The sequence below is a fragment of the Mya arenaria genome, chromosome 3 (assembly GCF_026914265.1).
Source record: "Mya arenaria isolate MELC-2E11 chromosome 3, ASM2691426v1".
Lineage (NCBI taxonomy): Eukaryota > Metazoa > Mollusca > Bivalvia > Myida > Myidae > Mya > Mya arenaria.
In genome coordinates this window covers 76,142,917-76,160,593 of record NC_069124.1, presented here as the reverse complement: position 1 = coordinate 76,160,593, position 17,677 = coordinate 76,142,917, and the positions used below count along the sequence as shown (strand labels likewise).

The window sequence follows — 17,677 nt, the reverse complement described above, 5'->3', positions numbered from 1 at the left end:
AATAAAAATATTTTTTTGCTATGCCACAAAAGAGTATTTGGTAAGAACGAAGCTAGCTTTATACTTAACAATGCTTGTCATTTAGTTACAGACGTAACAAAGCCGTATTGTTTCAATACAAAACGATTGCAAGATAACAACTTCAATGTGACAAATTAGTGAAATCGTTTAGAAAATTACAAGATAGAAAGCTCACAGAGGTATGAACCTGTAGCTGTTTATGTATTACAAGGTTAAATCACAATCAATTACAGTTCCAAATACAGAACTGCATTCAGGGTGCATTGTCAAAATAAACCATAACAAATCACGCAAACCATTCACTGTCCACTTGTTGATCATAGTTTAACAAGGGCTGTCCGTGAGGAAACTTGCTCGACTATAACATGCGACGGTTTGTAAGATAGGCACGACGAAAACATTTGAAAAAGGGTCACCATTTGCATTCATTAATTAAGCAGTTATGTAGCTTACCTAATTTAGTAGGTCTGTCGACTACGAAGTGTTGTTTAATATTTCAATAAAACACATTAAGTAGTTCGTAACATATAAACTTAGTGGTACTTGAAAGCACTACTTTAACCAGAATTTCTAAGTCACACAAGGTCATAATTTACATAAAATAATCATAGAGTAACCAAACTTGCTTACTTAAGCACATAGATTTAAAGTGAAGCTTTGTTTTATGTCAATATAAAAACGTTCAGTTGTTGGTGAGCTTGCACGCAGGACTTAACAAAAAAACACGCAAAACTTTAACCAGAACATACAAGTCGAAAAGGGGCCACAATTTACATAAAATCATGCAGGAGTTACCAAAATTGCCATATTAGTAGGTGTCTTGACTGTGAAGTTTAAAGTTTCAATTAAACACATAGTATCGTGGTGAAAATAGCTTACTAGAACGCATTCACCTCATTACTAAGACAAAGAAGGGCCGCCATAATTTGCATTTTATGACATATCGTTGTGTATTACTTTTTGATGGCTGGGAAGCTTGTTATAAAGTATCAATGCTGTACACAATGTGGTTACCGAGATATGCACTGACTTGTCCTATTTACGCACAACCAGAATTACTAAAACAAAGGTAATAATTTGCAATATATTTAACCTAGAGTTGTCTAACTTGATTACTTTAGATGTGATGACTGGGAAGCCTTGTTTTTAGTATCAATCCAATACATGAAGTGGTTACTGGCATTTTGCTTAAACTCGCCAAACAATAAATGTTTTTATATTGACGCTAAACTTGAGCCAATGTGTGAAGAGCTTAAATGTACATGTAGTTTATTCTTTTCTTCTTTTTAAGTTTTTCTAGGACAGTAAAATCGAGGCCACATGGGGTACTCAAATCCATAAAAACTTGACGTGCTTTTATTTGGTTTCAATCTAACACAGCCCAAGTCATGAACATAAGTTTAACTTTTTTATTATAATTAATATTATTTTCATAAAGACATCAACATTACATTATATACAAACCTTGACTTTATAAAATGTTCTTTCAGAGGTTGTAAACATAATTTGAGTTATTATAGTAATTTCAACATTATCCATCCAATACAAATATGCATACATATATTTCTAACACAAACTGATTCAAAATAGAAATAAAATTTAAGACAATAACTTAAAATATCTATAATTGCAAAATCGTACAGCACAGCAACACAGTAATAAATTAATTGCATAATAAAAAATATATATGAGAAAATTAATGTTTTGTTGTTGCAGTTTGTTTTTGTAAGGACATGTATGTACATCAAATAGAAAACTGCTTTCGGACTGAACAAATTAGGTTAAAACAATTCTATTCAAGAAGGTCGTAACTAACATTATAATTATGTAACATCGGGCTAATCGATCAGTACTTCATTCAATTTTACAACATTGTTAACACCATTGTTGTTCACTTTTAATTCTTTTCTTCCTAGAAAGCTTCATTGGCACACACATGAGTTTTCAAAAACGATTTGAACAATTGCCTCAGTTTTTCTTGTTTTATTTAAATTTAGGTGCACATCGTATACTCTAGTCAACCTTTAAAAATTAACAATGATGCCGTTACAAAACTAAACGTTAAGAGTTCTAAAGGATTGGCCCAAGACTAATTGAATACAATCACACTATTCATTGAAAAAGCCTATGGCTATGGTACATATCAGTATCATATAACATAAAAAGACAACCGATTTGTAAATTTTTAACAAATTTAATAATTGTGCGAATGATCAATTGTTCAGTTTCAGTGACCTTCGTGATTTGAATGCAACATTCCCTTTATTACCGCTGCCATTGGCTTTGTCTTTCTCTCCTCCCCCTGACCTCAGTAAAGGGGACTGGATCAGGTGCATTAAACTCTTGGCAGAAACATTTGGAGAGTATTTCTTAGCACCGGGCGACATGTTTACTTTTTTCGGTGAGCAGACTATGTCATTTGTGTTAAAACCATCACTGTCATGTGACACAAGGGCCTTCCCTCCAGATTTATTCCTTGAACGAACTGAGAAGATTGGTGACTCAGAGCGTTCATTGTCAGAGACATCAGAGTACAGAGTCCCTTCGCTGAAGAGCCTCTGAAGCTCTTTATTTCTTGGAGATGGCATCCCTTGAGATGCTGACAAGAGAGAACTGTTCTTGCTGAATAACCTGGTACTTCGATTATTGTCATAACTTTTGGCAGATATTTTCTTATTTGGAGAGAGCCCAGCAGAACTGGACTGAGACAAGAAAACTTCATCATTTGATGCTGAAAAGTAATCCATGCTTGTATTGCTCACCTGGGAAAGATTATTCTCACATGTGTCAAAACCTTGGCTCCCCCTTCCCAGAGAGTCCAGGGTATCATTTCTGATCAGTCTCTGTACATCAGTTGTAAGCCTACGTCTCTTACTTGGAGACTCTGTAGACTTCCCAGGGGACATCATCAGACTTCTTTTGTTACGTGTGATAACCTCTAATGAGGGTTCTATGTTTTCACACCCTTTTAAATTCTTGCTTGGTGAGGGAATAAGTTTGCTTGGAGAATCAATTAATGCCCTTTTCTTCCTTGTTTCATGTTTGATTTCCTTCTGGGAAATAGTTTCACTAAGTATGTTTTTACCATGATCTTGCTGGCTCAGAACTGTCATTGACACAGGCTTTGATTTTTGAACAGCAGGTGAACACTGAGTGGACCGTGGTTTTCGTCTGTGCCACTTGTCAAATGAGTCCGGGGTTTTAGTAATCTTTTTAACCTTTGGAGAGGGTGTTTTCTGCAAATTCATGCTTTTATTATTTTTGTTTCCCGAGGAAATCAAATTTTCAGATCCTTTCTTAACCACATTGAACAAATTTTGTGATTCAAAACCTTTCTGCAGGCAACTGATATTGCAGCTAGCTATTTTAGTGGGAGATTCTGTCTTGTCAAACAGGACCCGGGGGCTGGCAGCTGACCTATGAGGTGACTGAGTTCTGTTCACTGCAGGACTTCTAGAGAATAGGGCTGCTCGCACAGAATGCCTTGTTGGGGTCTGAGAGGACTTCTGTCGGGTGTTCTGACTGGGAGAGTCAAGTCCAAACATAATAACACCACATGCTGGACTCTTCACTGGGGTGCTCTGTGGAGATTTTGATACTGCTTTTGTGTCAGAGTCAGGCACAAGAACTCTTGGTGACTGTCGTCTGGGACTGCGCAGATGATTTGTTGCAGAATTTGCAATTCTTTGCTTCCATTCAGGATTGGAGAGTTCACTCCTACCTTCTGGTGATGAATGCCTAGTTCTAGTGGATGGACTCTTGAAAAGATTGACTACTGGTGATGCCCCCCTGGACCTGGTGTTACGAGCAGGTGATTCTAACAGAAGCTTGCTTGGGGTGGCAGTCAACACTTTCCTCGGTGTGGCTTTAGCCGGGGATGGGCTGGCTACCAATTGAGATAGCAAGAAGGAAGAGTTCTTGTCTGGGGACTTGAATTCTACCGAAGAGTCAAAACTAAGAAGTTTGCTTAGCTTGTTTGTGGCTAGTGACTGAGGCCCAGACTTCTGCCTCTGTCTGCCAGCTATCTTGTCAGCCAGCTGGAAGTACTGACTGAGATTCTTTGTTCTCTTTACTGGTCCGGCAGAGTAGAAGGACCTGCGTAGGAGAGCTTTAGCCCTCTTCTTTTTTGTTGGAGTATCTCTCAATGTGGTTTCTGTAAAATCAAATACAATACACATCCATATAAAAAATGAAATTTGCATGCCTTCCCCACTGGGATGATATTCTCATTGAAAATTAATAAATCCTTCAGTTAAGTATATACTCTATATTCTGTTTTATTCACAAATAAAGCAAATAATAAAACAGGCCAGATAACACTACAGTGATGAAACTGTGCTTATTTTTCACCTTCAGATATACATGTAAGTACAATGCGGTGGATGCAGAACCTACCACAAGCTTTCTCTGGCGATTCCTCGACCACAGTGGTACTGCTACCATGGCGTTGTCGTCCTCCGGCACGTAATGACACACTTGACACCTGCTTGTGGTTCGGGGTTTCAGCTACAAGCTTACGCCGTGGTGACTGATGGTCTGTAAACATACACAAGAGGGTAACACAATTGGGGAATAGTTAACTCAATTCAAAGAAGTTATTCAACATAAAAGTTTATGTAAAATTACAATAAAGATTTTATTGAATGATGAAAAGTGGTAGTTTGCGTTTGAGTCCACTTAAAGTTGTTCATAAAAACAACAATGTTACAAAGTAACTATTTTCATTAAGAACATTAATTGAAAAAAAAGAGAAAAAAGCAAGCTTAGAAAACACACATCTTGGGCTCTTGAGTCCCTTTCTTGGTGTTTTCTTGGGGGTTTTCTTTGGAGTTTTACATGTTATCTGCATAACCGCGACAGACTGCCTTCTCTCCAGTTTTGTGCTTCCTTTAGGTTTGTCAAACAACGCTTTGGAAACTGTAAAATGGAATATAAAGTTTGCTTCTGACAGTAGAAAAACAAGAGCTGTCACAGTATGTGACGAATGCCCTCGAATGTGACATTGACCTACGAACAAGGTCAGTACATGAAAAGTTGATCTTGCCTTTACGTGTCAAATACATATGGCAAGTTATTTTAAATTGCTTCTGAACATAAAAAAATACCACCCATACTTGACAACCTACACTGTTATGTCCTTATATTCAGAATTCCCTTGTGAATAAACACTTGTATAGTGTATCTTTCACCTTAGAGGTAGGGACATGGGTCTTGCACACAACACGTCGTCTTCGTATGTGGAACACATGTAGCAAGTTATTTTAAAATCTGTCCATACAAGAGAAAGTTACAGCCCGGACACGACAACCTATACCCTATGTCCTTGTATGCAGCACTCCATTGTGAATAAACACTAAGTGTGACCTTGACCTTTGAGGTAGGGACACGGGTCTTGCATGCGACACGTCGTCTTGGTATGTGGAACACATGTGGCAAGTTATTTTAAAATCTGTCCATACAAGAGAAAGTTACAGCCCGGACTTGACAACCTATACTCTATGTCCTTATATGCAGCACTCCATTGTAAATAAACACTAAGTGTGACCTTGACCTTTGAGGTAGGGACACGGGTCTTGCACGCGACAAGTCGTCTTGGTATGTGGAACAATTGTGGCAAGTTATTTTAAATCTGTCCATACAAGGGAAAGTTACAGCCCGGACACGACAACCTATACTCTATGTCCTTATATGCAGCACTCCATTGTGAATAAACACTAAGTGTGACCTTGACCTTTGAGGTAGGGACATGGGTCTTGCAGGCGACACGTCGTCTTGGTATGTGGAACACATGTGGCAAGTTATTTTAAAATCTGTCCATACAAGAGAAAGTTACAGCCCGGACACGACAACCTATACCCTATGTCCTTGTATGCAGCACTCCATTGTGAATAAACACTAAGTGTGACCTTGACCTTTGAGGTAGGGACACGGGTCTTGCACGCGACACGTCGTCTTGGTATGTGGTACACATGTGGCAAGTTATTTTAAAATCTGTCCATACAAGAGAAAGTTACAGCCCGGACACGACAACCTATACTCTATGTCCTTATATGCAGCACTCCATTGTGAATAAACACTAAGTGTGACCTTGACCTTTGAGGTAGGGACACGAGTCTTGCACGCCACACGTCGTCTTGGTATGTGGAACACATGTGGCAAGTTATTTTAATCTATGTCCATACAAGGGAAAGTTACAGAGCCGGACAGACGGACGGACGGACGGTGCGATTTTAATATGCCCACCTTCGGGGGCATAAAAAACAAACTTAAATGGCTATTTCTAGACTTGGACAACAATCTACTATGACAATATGATACATTCTATTTGGAGTTTGTTTGACTATATTGTGTACAACATCCTCTCTATAAAACTTTAAAATGGACAACAATGATGTCAGTGTACAGTGTATAAATGTAACCAGCACATTTTCATTTTTACTTCTGTCCATTAGAATTCTGGATGAAATAAACAACATTTAAAAACAAATAAGTTAATTCAGTATGAAGCAATGAAATGCTTGTTGGTAATGGTACCTTTATCTCTGGATCTGTTGGCACCAGGGGTACCTTTATCTCGGGACCTCTTGTTGGCATCTTTCTGCCTCTTAGCACTTTTGCTGCTCTATAAGAAAACAAAATAAAAAACATTCAATAATACACAAAGTAACAAAAGGTACTTTAGATAAAAAAGTGATTAATTTTTCTGTTAGAAATCACCTGGTGTGGTTCACTTATGTATCTTAGTGACAATGCTACATGTGCAGTACTACCTTCCATAATGTAACTTGATGTAAAACAAATACAGTTGAACAACGTTAATCCAAAATCGTAGGGACCAAATAATTGCGGAAAAGCGATGTTTCGGATTACCAATTTTCAGAAAATGACAGCGTTCGCAAATTATAGATGATGTGGTATACTAAGTCGTGGAACTTGCAATATAGGTTACACGTTAGCAATACGATACATCTGGTTTGAGTGATCATTCATATACAAAAATATTTGTTGATTTAGTGTTAAATAAATGACAAATAATTCTTTATTATACTTCTTAATTAAAATAACGTAATATATTTAACACACATTGACAGCACATGTATACATTCGGAACATAGCAAGGATGGTTCGGTAGCGGGTTTTGTGAGCAATGCGGCAATCAAATCTGATGAGATAGACATGTTTGAATGATGTTCTGGTTGTGTTAACCTCCAATTATATACACACTTTATCATCCAAATGAATCGCTCATTTTCAGACATCAATGTTTGTAACATACGCATGCTAAATGTCATTCTTTAACAAGCGCTAATTGTGCTCTATTGTCACCTCATGCTGATGCCCGAGTTCATTCAGAGTATGGTATGAAAAACTATGACATGATGGAGTTCAAAATAAGAATTGATAAATAGGTGTGAAATACCTAATTGGGACCGTAATGTTACTTCTGACTAGCAATATTTCGGACTAGCGATTTCGGATTAAAGATTAAAAATTTAGTTAAACAAAGAAGGAGTAGAATCGGGACCGAAAAATAATTTCGAAATAGCGATAATTTCGGATAAACGGTGTTCGGAATAGCGGTGTTCAACTGTGGTTTACCATAAACAGTTTTTGATGGCACAGAATTGTTACCTTTTCATGGTTTTGTTTCGGCATCTTCTCCACTACAATCTGCCTCTTGGCTCCAAAGTCTGCCAGACTGGGGTGGTGCACTAGCTTCCTGCCACCTCTAAACACATTATAAACCCATCATATATGTATTTTTGCAATAGAAATTATAAATAATTGAAGTCTTGAATAAAAGGCCTATTAATTCAGGACAGTATTGTCTCACATTTATACATTGTATTAACTTATTACAGTTTAGAAGGAAGTATGCCACAAGCCTAGCCTAAATCTTGCATCTTAAGCTAGTCAAAATTTAAGACCTAATTACCTGTTCCTGAATGCAGACACATCAAAATTTCCGGACCTGTTACTGCCCGGCTGACTGGAGGGTGGGCCAACAGAGCCCTGTGATCGGAGCCTGGTGGATGGGGGGCCGGATATCTCTCCCTCCACACTGACCAGTGAAGCATCCAGAATTGATCTGTCCTCACCACTGCTGGCACCTGGGGACAGGACCTCAGCCAGGGTTTCAGGCAGGGGCTGCATCAGCTCATCGTAAATGTTGGCCAGAGTCTGTGGTAGACTGTGTACATAGCTGGAACATAGGAATATCACTGAGGATAAAATATTTTAAACCAGTTATAACCAATCTTAAAGGCTACTATTCTGTCTTCTATAGACTGATTACAATAAGGCCTTAATGTCATTCATTAAACTGAACTAAAGATGCTTTGAAATGCATCATTATAATATATACAATTATAGAATTACCTTTCCTCAAATGACATGATTAAAATTGATTTTGTCAAATGTTAACATAATTATAATTGTTTTGTGTTGTTGGTTTCATTAAAGATTTAATTGTTTCTTATGTTATCAATATGTACAGAAATACAATACAAATTTTCCTACTTGCTGACAAGGTTTGTCTCCATGAACTTGTTCAGAAAGCCTGGCCCAGACATGAAGGACAGAGTTCTTAGAAGACCAACAACCTGAAATACAGCAGAATTACATGTATATGTATAAAAAAACAATCTATTTATGTGGGTAAGACCATTTTATTTAGTATTATTTTATATTTATATATTTTTAAAGTTGGTTTTCTTAGAAATGTGCAATATATATAGTTATATTGTACATAGGTTAACATGTCTATAAAGCCTACCAATTTCCTAAAACAAAGCCCTCTCAATTGTTTTCCTGTAGCCTCAGCAGTACAGGGGCCCACAATATCCTGTCTCTCCCAAACATCCCCTCCCCTTGTATTCCGTTACCAGTTTATTGGTCTCTTCCTCTACCTCCCGCTTGTCCTTGCCTCCTAAAGTAGATCATCTTTCCCCCCAATACCACATACCTCTTCAACATCTCCACTGTCCCTTTATTCCCATCCCTCTCCACCTCCAGCGTGTCATCGCCTCCAAGTGCGGATATTATCATTCTCCCCGCCACCCCTTTATCTCGTACCATCCCACCATCCCTTCCCTCAGTCTCTGTATAATTGTTATCTCCTCATTGACCTCCTCCTTCACTACTGCTGCTCCTAGCATTTAAGTGTGGATATGATCTCTGCCCCCAACAACCATGTATTCATGTACCTCCCTGGCATCCCAACCAACTGTATTCCAGTACCACATTCTCCCACCCGGCTGATCCTGGACTCCCATTGTGGACATGATCTCTGCCCCTAACAACCTCCTGTATTCATGTACCTCCCCAACATCCCATACCACTGTATTCTAGAACTTCCATCTCCACTTCTGCTGGTCCTGGACTCCCAGTGTGGACATGATCTCTTCCCCTAACAACCCCCTGTATTCATGTACCGCTCCACTTCAGCTGGTCCTGGACTGCCAGTGGACATGATCTCCCCCCCCCCAACAACCCCATGTATTCGTGTACCTCCTCAACATCCCATCCCACTGTATTCCAGTAACTCCTCCCCTGCTGCTGGTCCTGGAATCCCAGTGTGGACATGGTCACTGCCCTCAACAACCATCTTTATTCATGTATCTCCCCAACATCCCATACCACTGTATTCCAGTGCCTCCTCCGCTCTTTCTGCCGGTCCTTGACTACCAGTGTTGACATGATTTCTCCACCTAACATTACCCCTGTATTTATGTACCACTCCCCCTGTATTCTAAATTTCTTGTACCTCCTCGTTGGCCTCCTCCTCTCCCTCCTGCTGGTCCTGGCCTTCCAGTGTGGACATCATCTCCATCCGCAACATCACTTGTACACTGTACCTGGAACAAAAAAGTATATCTATTGTAGGAAATTGCAAGAATTTAAATGCAAATACATGAATCCATCAAACTATGAATGGAGTCATTAATATAGACAATAGCAATTTCGTGGCAAGCATAGCACTTTTTTACAGCTCTAACAGCCATTTACCACAAGCAATAAAGTTTGTCTGCCCCGTATTCAACCTAACAAATTAAAGGCAGCAGATTAATTTAACACTTTTGCAGCCCCTTTGTTCATTTCATATTATTCTGTCATTGAATCTCTGATGTAATCACCTAACAAGCCTGATGTGATCTGATTGCTTAATGTCTAGGGTTTATGCAAGCAGACAGCACCTGATATTGGTGTGGTTACAGCATTTTACAGAGACTGCGTCAAACCAATTCCGATGATAGTTTTAACAAACAGGATATTTTCTAACCTCTAATCAATATTATTGGCTATTTGGATTTTCCATACTTTTATAATTGCACAACATGTAATTATTGTTATCATTGCACAATATGAAATGGTTCAAAATTACACTATGCTACATATACTGATACCAGTTAAGCATTGAAGAATACTCTGGGATATTTTTTTGTGGACCTACTCTGCCAATTTCTGTTGCTGTGAGAGTTCGTTGTTGGCGCTGTATTTTTCCCTCAGCTGGGTTCCAGACTGGAGCAATGACTTTTCTAGCAGTGATCTACACTTTGCCTGCAAGTAAACATTAAAGATTGCACATGTCAATAAGTCATGGTCTTATCAAGATTTCTAATTAAAGTAATTATTACTTTGGTTCGCAACAAATAAACTGCAAGGAATAATAAGTTTTCAAAAGAATATATAAACTGACCTCAGCATTGTCTGGTTCATTCTGCTTGAAGTAATGTAGTGTGACTGTGACGAGGGTCTGCACAGTGCTGTCAATAGTGCTGCTCTCTGCTGACGAGACTCTCTCACACATGGAGGTCAGATAGGTCTGCAGCTCCTCCACACTGCTGAAGTCTGCAAACAATAACAACACAATTCAAAGTTACTGATTTTCGAACATCCATACATGAAAATATTTTTTGTTATTTTAAACTTTTGGCTCTGAATTATATTGTAGAAAATGGTTTGCAGAAAAAAAATTCATAGAAAAAATCACAGCTACACAGGATGATCAATATTAATCACTAATAATAAAATACCATATCCATACTTACCAGCTAGAGGGCATGGACCCTGTTGCGGTTTCCTCTCATGCTTGTCCCTGCGCTCTGCCTCCATCTCCGCCCTCTCTTGGTCCCGTCCCTTCACCACTGCTTTACTCTTGCTCAAAATCATCTCCGCTCGGCTCAGTGACGCTCGAGATGCCTTACCCTTGTACGGGAGCTCAAATTTGTCCACATCTGTCTGAGTGGAATCTAGAAACAAATTATTACTTCCTAAATGTATATTGAGCTTATTACATAAGACATCAAACCTTGAAGGAGTCAACACTGCTGCTTCGACTGAACTCATTTTACAAGGTACTCATGAACAGCATCTGATCAAATTTTCATACATGAACATGTAAGCTGATTAGGTTTACATAATGATTCTGATAAGATTTAAGAAATAGAGGATATTTGTTTATTTCAGTGTAAGATCGTATTTTATTTCACGAGTGTCATAGAAAAACATATTTTCACGAGTGGCGAAGCCACGAGTGAAAATGTAGTTTTTTTATGATCACGAGTGAAATTAAATACGATCTTACACTGAAATAAACAAATTTTCTGTTTCTTTTATGCTTATTTTCGGAGTTTTATTTGTTTTTTTTTATTTATTTCTGAATTACCCCCTTTTTTGAAAAGGGTGGGCTTTACGCCGCTACCCGTGGCGCGCCCCTCATGCATAATTATAGCTGTCAACTTTTTTACTTTCGGTTTGCTGAGAAATAGTTCTCTGCTATTCATTCTTATAGCTTAATATTCGCTCGTTTTTTATTGCAAAGCTTTATGAACAGTAAAAATGAGGTATTATTAGTGCACAAATGTTCCAAAAAATAATGAAAACACTTTTTATTTTAACCAAATTACTACGCCGCTATTTATAGAATGAAAATTTGGAAGGTCAAATGTGTTAGCAAAACAAATGTGGATACTCATTGGATTTTAACCATTCTTCTTAGTTTAAGACTGCATATACGCATGTTTTTTAGTAAGTTAATATACAGTCATCTTACTGTCAGAGACCAGTCTGTTTCGCTTTAAAATGTTTGTTTTCCAGAAGAGTAAATGCCACGCTAGTTTGTTGACACATTTTGAGATGTGGGTGGGGTAAAAAATATCGGATCTATCTGTAAATTGTTGTGTGAATTCTCCAGGAAGCTCATTTTACGTACTACAACGGTTAACAGTTTAAAATACATTTGATCGATGCTATAAAATTTTATTTATGTTCGAACAGTTGTTTTTGTCTGTAATTTGTTTGGAATGAAAGCAAATGTTCGAACATTCAGCTTCAAAGATCAGTAAAATGTTTGATAAACGGGATAACCGGTAATAAACGGTAAGTTGTTAATTTCCAATTATATATTTATTTAAATTTATAAAATATTTCTTTATTTTCTTTAACCTTTTTTGACATAATTTACTGAAGTCCAGTGTTCTGTTTTGACCAAGGCAAGTACATGTTACAACAAAGGAATTTAAAAGTAGTTCTGAAAATTGATATTTTCACTCCTTATTTTGCAGTGAAAATATCAAATTGATATTTTCACTGTTGTTATTTCACTGTTAAAACCCCATATTTCATCGTAAAGCATGAAAGATGTATTTATTTAATAACATACATATTTTATAAAATGCTAATACACAACTTCCTGACAGATGTGTAAAGTTACCATTATCTGCAGGTACAGGGGTTTCCCGCATGGCTGGCGGCCTCTTCTCCAACTTGTACTGTTTCTGCAGCTGCTTCAACACCCCAGCCTCCTCTGTGGACAGGAAATCAAGGCCTGACAGCCTGCAGGACATCAATTGATTTCAGTCTTTCATATGACCAACAACAGAACGATTTAAAAAAAATTAAAAGTATAGATTATCATAGCGTTTATATTTTTACCAAAACACTGAGAAACAGTTATTTCTGACTATAAATAGTATATATTTTATACTGTAGCACAATTTTTTCAGCACACCTTTGGTTGAGTTTGTTGATGAGAGATTGGAGGGGTTTGGAGGGGCCAGGGACCTGCCACCTGTCCAGCAGCCTGCCATCAAATCGACCTGTCTCCGGGAGGGACTCAACGGGAGCTAAAACATGCACATGAATAAGTTATATGTATGTGATGTCAACTTTTCATGTATATTGAGAAGTAGGACTGGTTCTACTTAATTTTACTGTTACAGTAAGTTGAAATAAACTTGCTTCAAGAAACTTTGATTTGGAATCAAATATCTCACCATTGCACTACACTAATTAATACTTAAGATATTGTCACATATGTATCTTACGTTTAAAGTTCTGCTCACCAGAGATGATTTTTGGCACTTTGCTTACAAGCCTCTGAATGAGACTGTCACTGGTTTCATGTGGCTCAATGTCAGGGGAGACAACTGCCAGCCTCTGAGAAAGAAGTTGTTTCTCTAGGGCCAGTGCACTCCCCTGGGGCACCAGACTCAGGCAGGCAGTTTGGACAGTGAGAGGCTCTAGGACGGCCAGCTGACCTGACTCGGGGCTCACTAATACCTAAGATCAAAACCAATTTAATAACTTAACAAACGTGACTGTACCTGTAATAACACATGCATCTTGAAATAAAAGCATTATTTTAATTTACAATACAGCTTAGAAATGTGTTTCATATTAAAATCTCAAAAAGTGGCAATATAAGAAGTTAAAATTACCAAAAGGAGAAATCAAAGGATTGTAGTTTGCTTAAAGACCTCAAACATAATGTTAATGCTTAGAATATAAGGTATTGGGTAGGAGTGAAAACTTTCAGCACAATTTTTATATCATCAAAATAATTCACAGAAGTTCAACCTCACAGCAACTCAAGCAACAAGGAAGTGTTGCAAATGTTAAATAATTTCTTAACTTTATATTTGAAAAAATCATATATTGAGGGTACACACTAAAGAGCACTGTCTGATGGCTAGCTGATGTATAATGGCCTCCAGCTTGCCGTCCGTAGTTGGTTGGGCCCGTGCCTGGCTGGGGGTTGGGGCAGCGGTGAGGCACATACTGATGCCCTGATGGGGGAACAAGCCAGCTATTTGATGCTCCAGCAGACCATACACCTGGGAAACAAGTTGATATCAGTCCAGGGAATTGTAGAGACAAGATACATTTGGCAATCAAATTGACTTTATTAAACACTCCTCACTACAACATATTAAAGCATACACGTACCAGGGGTCTAAACTAACTTTTTTGAAGGGATCCCGCAGGGACTCCTCCTTTTGATTTTTGGGGTCCCTCCCTTAAACAGGTATCCCTCCCAAAATTTGGCAAAATAATGAGCATTACTGAAGATCAATTTCAGTTTGTTTATCGCAGCTTTGTTTTTAATCATGATCGATTTTGATCCCTCACTTTCTTGTGGTTTTGTTTTAAACTTAAATTGAAGGGTATTTTTCATATGCCCCTCCAATTCAACATGTTTTTTTATGGCTTGAACCTTCATATTGGAGCACCCAATTACAAAAGATTCTGTTTGCTCATATTTGATACAGATTCTGCAAGTCATGTGTTCATCAAATTCCTGGTATACCAGCCACATAAAGTCTTTTTTCCACGATTCTTGGAACTCTTTCTTTTTGACTTCTCATACTCTCTAAGAGTTGACAATCTTTCCTCTGCTGTCTTAGCCTTTAGGGCTGAGGGCTGGGATGGTTGACTTTATTTTCATTTGTTTTTTAAACTTTTAATGATATTTTTATTTTTCATCATGTATTTTGATCAATTATAAGTAACAGTTACACCCAAAAACAAGGATCGCGCTGGAATACTGACTTGGCAAAGTAGGGTTCCCTCCTTGATATTTGGGATCCGGGATCCCATTAGTGTCGACACCAGCGTACATGTACCTACTTGTGCAACAGTGTAATATTCAACAACTCTCATACAAAATAATAAAACTTTTATACCTTAAATGTGTTTGAGCTGTTGAAATTAGAAATGGTTTCAGCCAACAATGTGTCAACTTCTGACAGGTCAGTTGCCCTGAAATTCATTCACTTTTGATTAGATAAAAAACAAACACAACTTTTAAATTACCTGTCAGTATGAAAACTGTAAAAAGAAAGTAAAAATTGCAAACTTACTTTAAATATTTTGCTTTATTGCTTGATGTTTTTGCTGTTGATGTACTGACAGTTAATATTGATAATATTGTTTTTGTTTATGAGTTCACCTGTAACTACTGGATATAATATATGTCCACATACATGTAGGCCATGGCCATCTGGATGTTTATGCAAATAAAACTTTGTAAATTATACACAAATTAATTATTGTATTATAAAAATCATATATAATGATCTTTAAATATCAAAATTAAAGTGATCTTTAAATATCAAAATTAAAGTCATGAAGCGATTTATAATGTAATGTTATTACACAGAAATATACATGAACTAAGGACTATATAAGAAAAAAAAACTGATGTCACATCTAGTTCAATAATTCTAGAAATCTAGAGTACCTGTGATCTGTTTGGACTGAATCTCTTCTTTCTATTGATGATGTAACTGTCTGTATGACTGTGTTGCCTGAAATATTGCATATAAGGTACAATTTTATTTCACCTAAAAGACTTTGTGCAGTTCTATAGAAGGTTTTTTAAAATATAAAATAAAACATCCGAAAATACAATGTAGAACATGAATGTGCACAATGCAAACTCCATTCATACCAGTATCAATGAGAACAATGTTGGATGTTTGAGTAACTAGATTCTTGTTTTGCCCAGAGTTTATCCATGAACTCAATAATGAGGTGGTTGGCAGCAGACTCACACAGCTGGTCTCAGAAGTCTGCATCAACTGGGCTACCTCTTCCTGGAAAATATTGTTTCCTTGTTCAAGAAGTTACATGTGCATAACATGGTAAAGGAAAAAATAAAGCAAAGTTAAATAAATGTTGAAAAACAACAACATTTAAAATGAATCTCCAGATTTTCTGACCAGAAGTATTATTTGAACATATATGCACATAGATCTATGAATTGTTATTGAAAATGATATGCACCAATATTGTTTAACTACATTCGATATATAAGTGCACTAAAGACACACATGATATTGCCATGGCCATCAGTAAATATTATCCTATCCTACTTTTGATATTGAATATGATTACAACAATTGAATTGTAGTCAAAAAGCAATGATCAAGAACATGTAATCATAATGAAAAGAAAGAATAACAACCTCTTCATCCTTTTCACAGTCATCCAGCAGCATTGAAATACTACAGAAGTTGTAACTACCATGTTGAACTATGGCATCAAGTGGTAAAACATTTCCGCCTGCCTTTGATATGGCATCTTCAATAATGCATACAGATCTCAAGTCCCCTTCATTCTGAAATTGAAATAAATTTATATGTGATTTCCTAAGAAAAGCCGGAGTATGCAGTGTTAAGTTTGCAGCAACTATTTCCAAGCAAATGGATTGGATGTTTTAATCTATTGCACATTGTATTGTAGCAAATCAAAAGAATGTTTTAAAAAATGTAACGAGTGATCGAAATTAGAATTATAAAACTTTGTTTGAATAGTTACAATATTACTTGGCTATTTAAATGTTTACAAAATTGGGTATGTAAAATTTATATTTTGACCAAATCCGATAAACAATTCAACAGTGCAGGGCCTGTACTGATTTTGACCACTGTACCACTGACAGCTGCAATTTAACCGAGAAGTAAATTGAAGTTATTTAAATGAAAAACTAGCGCACAGTCCTATCAGAAACATTAGCTACTATGCAACCAAAATTTATTTGCACATGTATATTAGGATTTCTTTTAAATCAATTCTCATTTTCTGTATAATATGGATTTCTTCAAACAATTTTAATTTGTTCTAATTACAAGATTTTTTATTGTTACTATTCAATGATAAACACTAATTCTTACAATATGATTTTTATGATGAGTATCAACAAAATAAAGGCTAATCTTGTTGACTTTGCAAAATTGCTCGTAAAGGCTGCCTGGCAACAGGGTGTCCAGGAAAACATCTGCATCTGGTACTTGCTTCCCAGTAAACCTTTTCAACTCAGAAGCTGTTTTAGGACACCTTGTGAAAAGTACAGCATATTTATAGGAAAGTTGAGCTTCTTTTTTGTTCTTCCTTCCTTTCAAAGGCGATGTTAGGTCCGGAGATTCCCATTGAAAATCAGCTAGCAACTGCATTAACGCTAGATGAATACTATCACTAGGTTTGATTGCCGAACTCTGCACCTTGCCAGTGCCACTCGATTCGTATCTCCTCTGGACCTCATTCTCAAATTCTTCAAAATATTTAAGTTTTAAGTCATACAGTTTATGTGATTCCAACTTTGTTGCGCATGTCTTTGAGTTAAAGAACTTGTATGACCATTTAATGGGGGTATGTTGTAACTTCGACTTTTTTACTGTGCCTTTCTTTTCATTTTGCGATGACAGAAAATGAAGAAGCCTCAAACAAGTTAAGCATATTGAATTTGACAGCTTTGTAATACTGTTACCAAAACATTCATCAATGTCAGTATCTATGAGAAAAACGATTTGATTACGCATTTTAACTAAAATAATAAAAAAGTTATTTTCAAAATAACATTTTCAAACTTCCC

The 17,677-nt window shown here is 37.0% G+C and overlaps 1 protein-coding gene across 1 annotated transcript; it reads right to left on the bottom strand.

Moving 5' to 3' along the window:
• Positions 1-1,416: 1,416 nt before the first annotated feature.
• Positions 1,417-17,677, bottom strand: LOC128229275 (treslin-like). Its single transcript, XM_052941102.1, has 20 exons — positions 16,980-17,677; positions 16,271-16,423; positions 15,755-15,899; positions 15,545-15,611; positions 14,988-15,063; positions 13,974-14,138; positions 13,368-13,584; positions 13,034-13,148; positions 12,737-12,858; positions 11,073-11,273; positions 10,721-10,872; positions 10,475-10,581; positions 9,788-9,878; positions 8,542-8,624; positions 7,958-8,224; positions 7,654-7,750; positions 6,556-6,643; positions 4,798-4,938; positions 4,417-4,557; positions 1,417-4,174 (listed from the first exon to the last, which is right to left on the bottom strand). The coding sequence occupies exons 1-20, from the start codon at positions 17,622-17,624 to the stop codon at positions 2,235-2,237; spliced, it is 5,013 nt and encodes a 1,670-aa protein (XP_052797062.1). The 5' UTR covers positions 17,625-17,677; the 3' UTR covers positions 1,417-2,234.

Bases quoted from the DNA above. Each gene is read 5' to 3' on its own strand.
- LOC128229275 (XM_052941102.1), bottom strand. From the start codon at position 17,624: ATGCGTAATCAAATCGTTTTTCTCATAGATACTGACATTGATGAATGT. The intron at 13,149-13,367 runs GTGAGCAGAACT...TGCATGTTTTAG, and splicing joins AGTGCCAAAAATCATCTCTG to CTCCCGTTGAGTCCCTCCCG. The intron at 4,175-4,416 runs GTAGGTTCTGCA...TTGATTTTACAG, and splicing joins ATCGCCAGAGAAAGCTTGTG to AAACCACATTGAGAGATACT.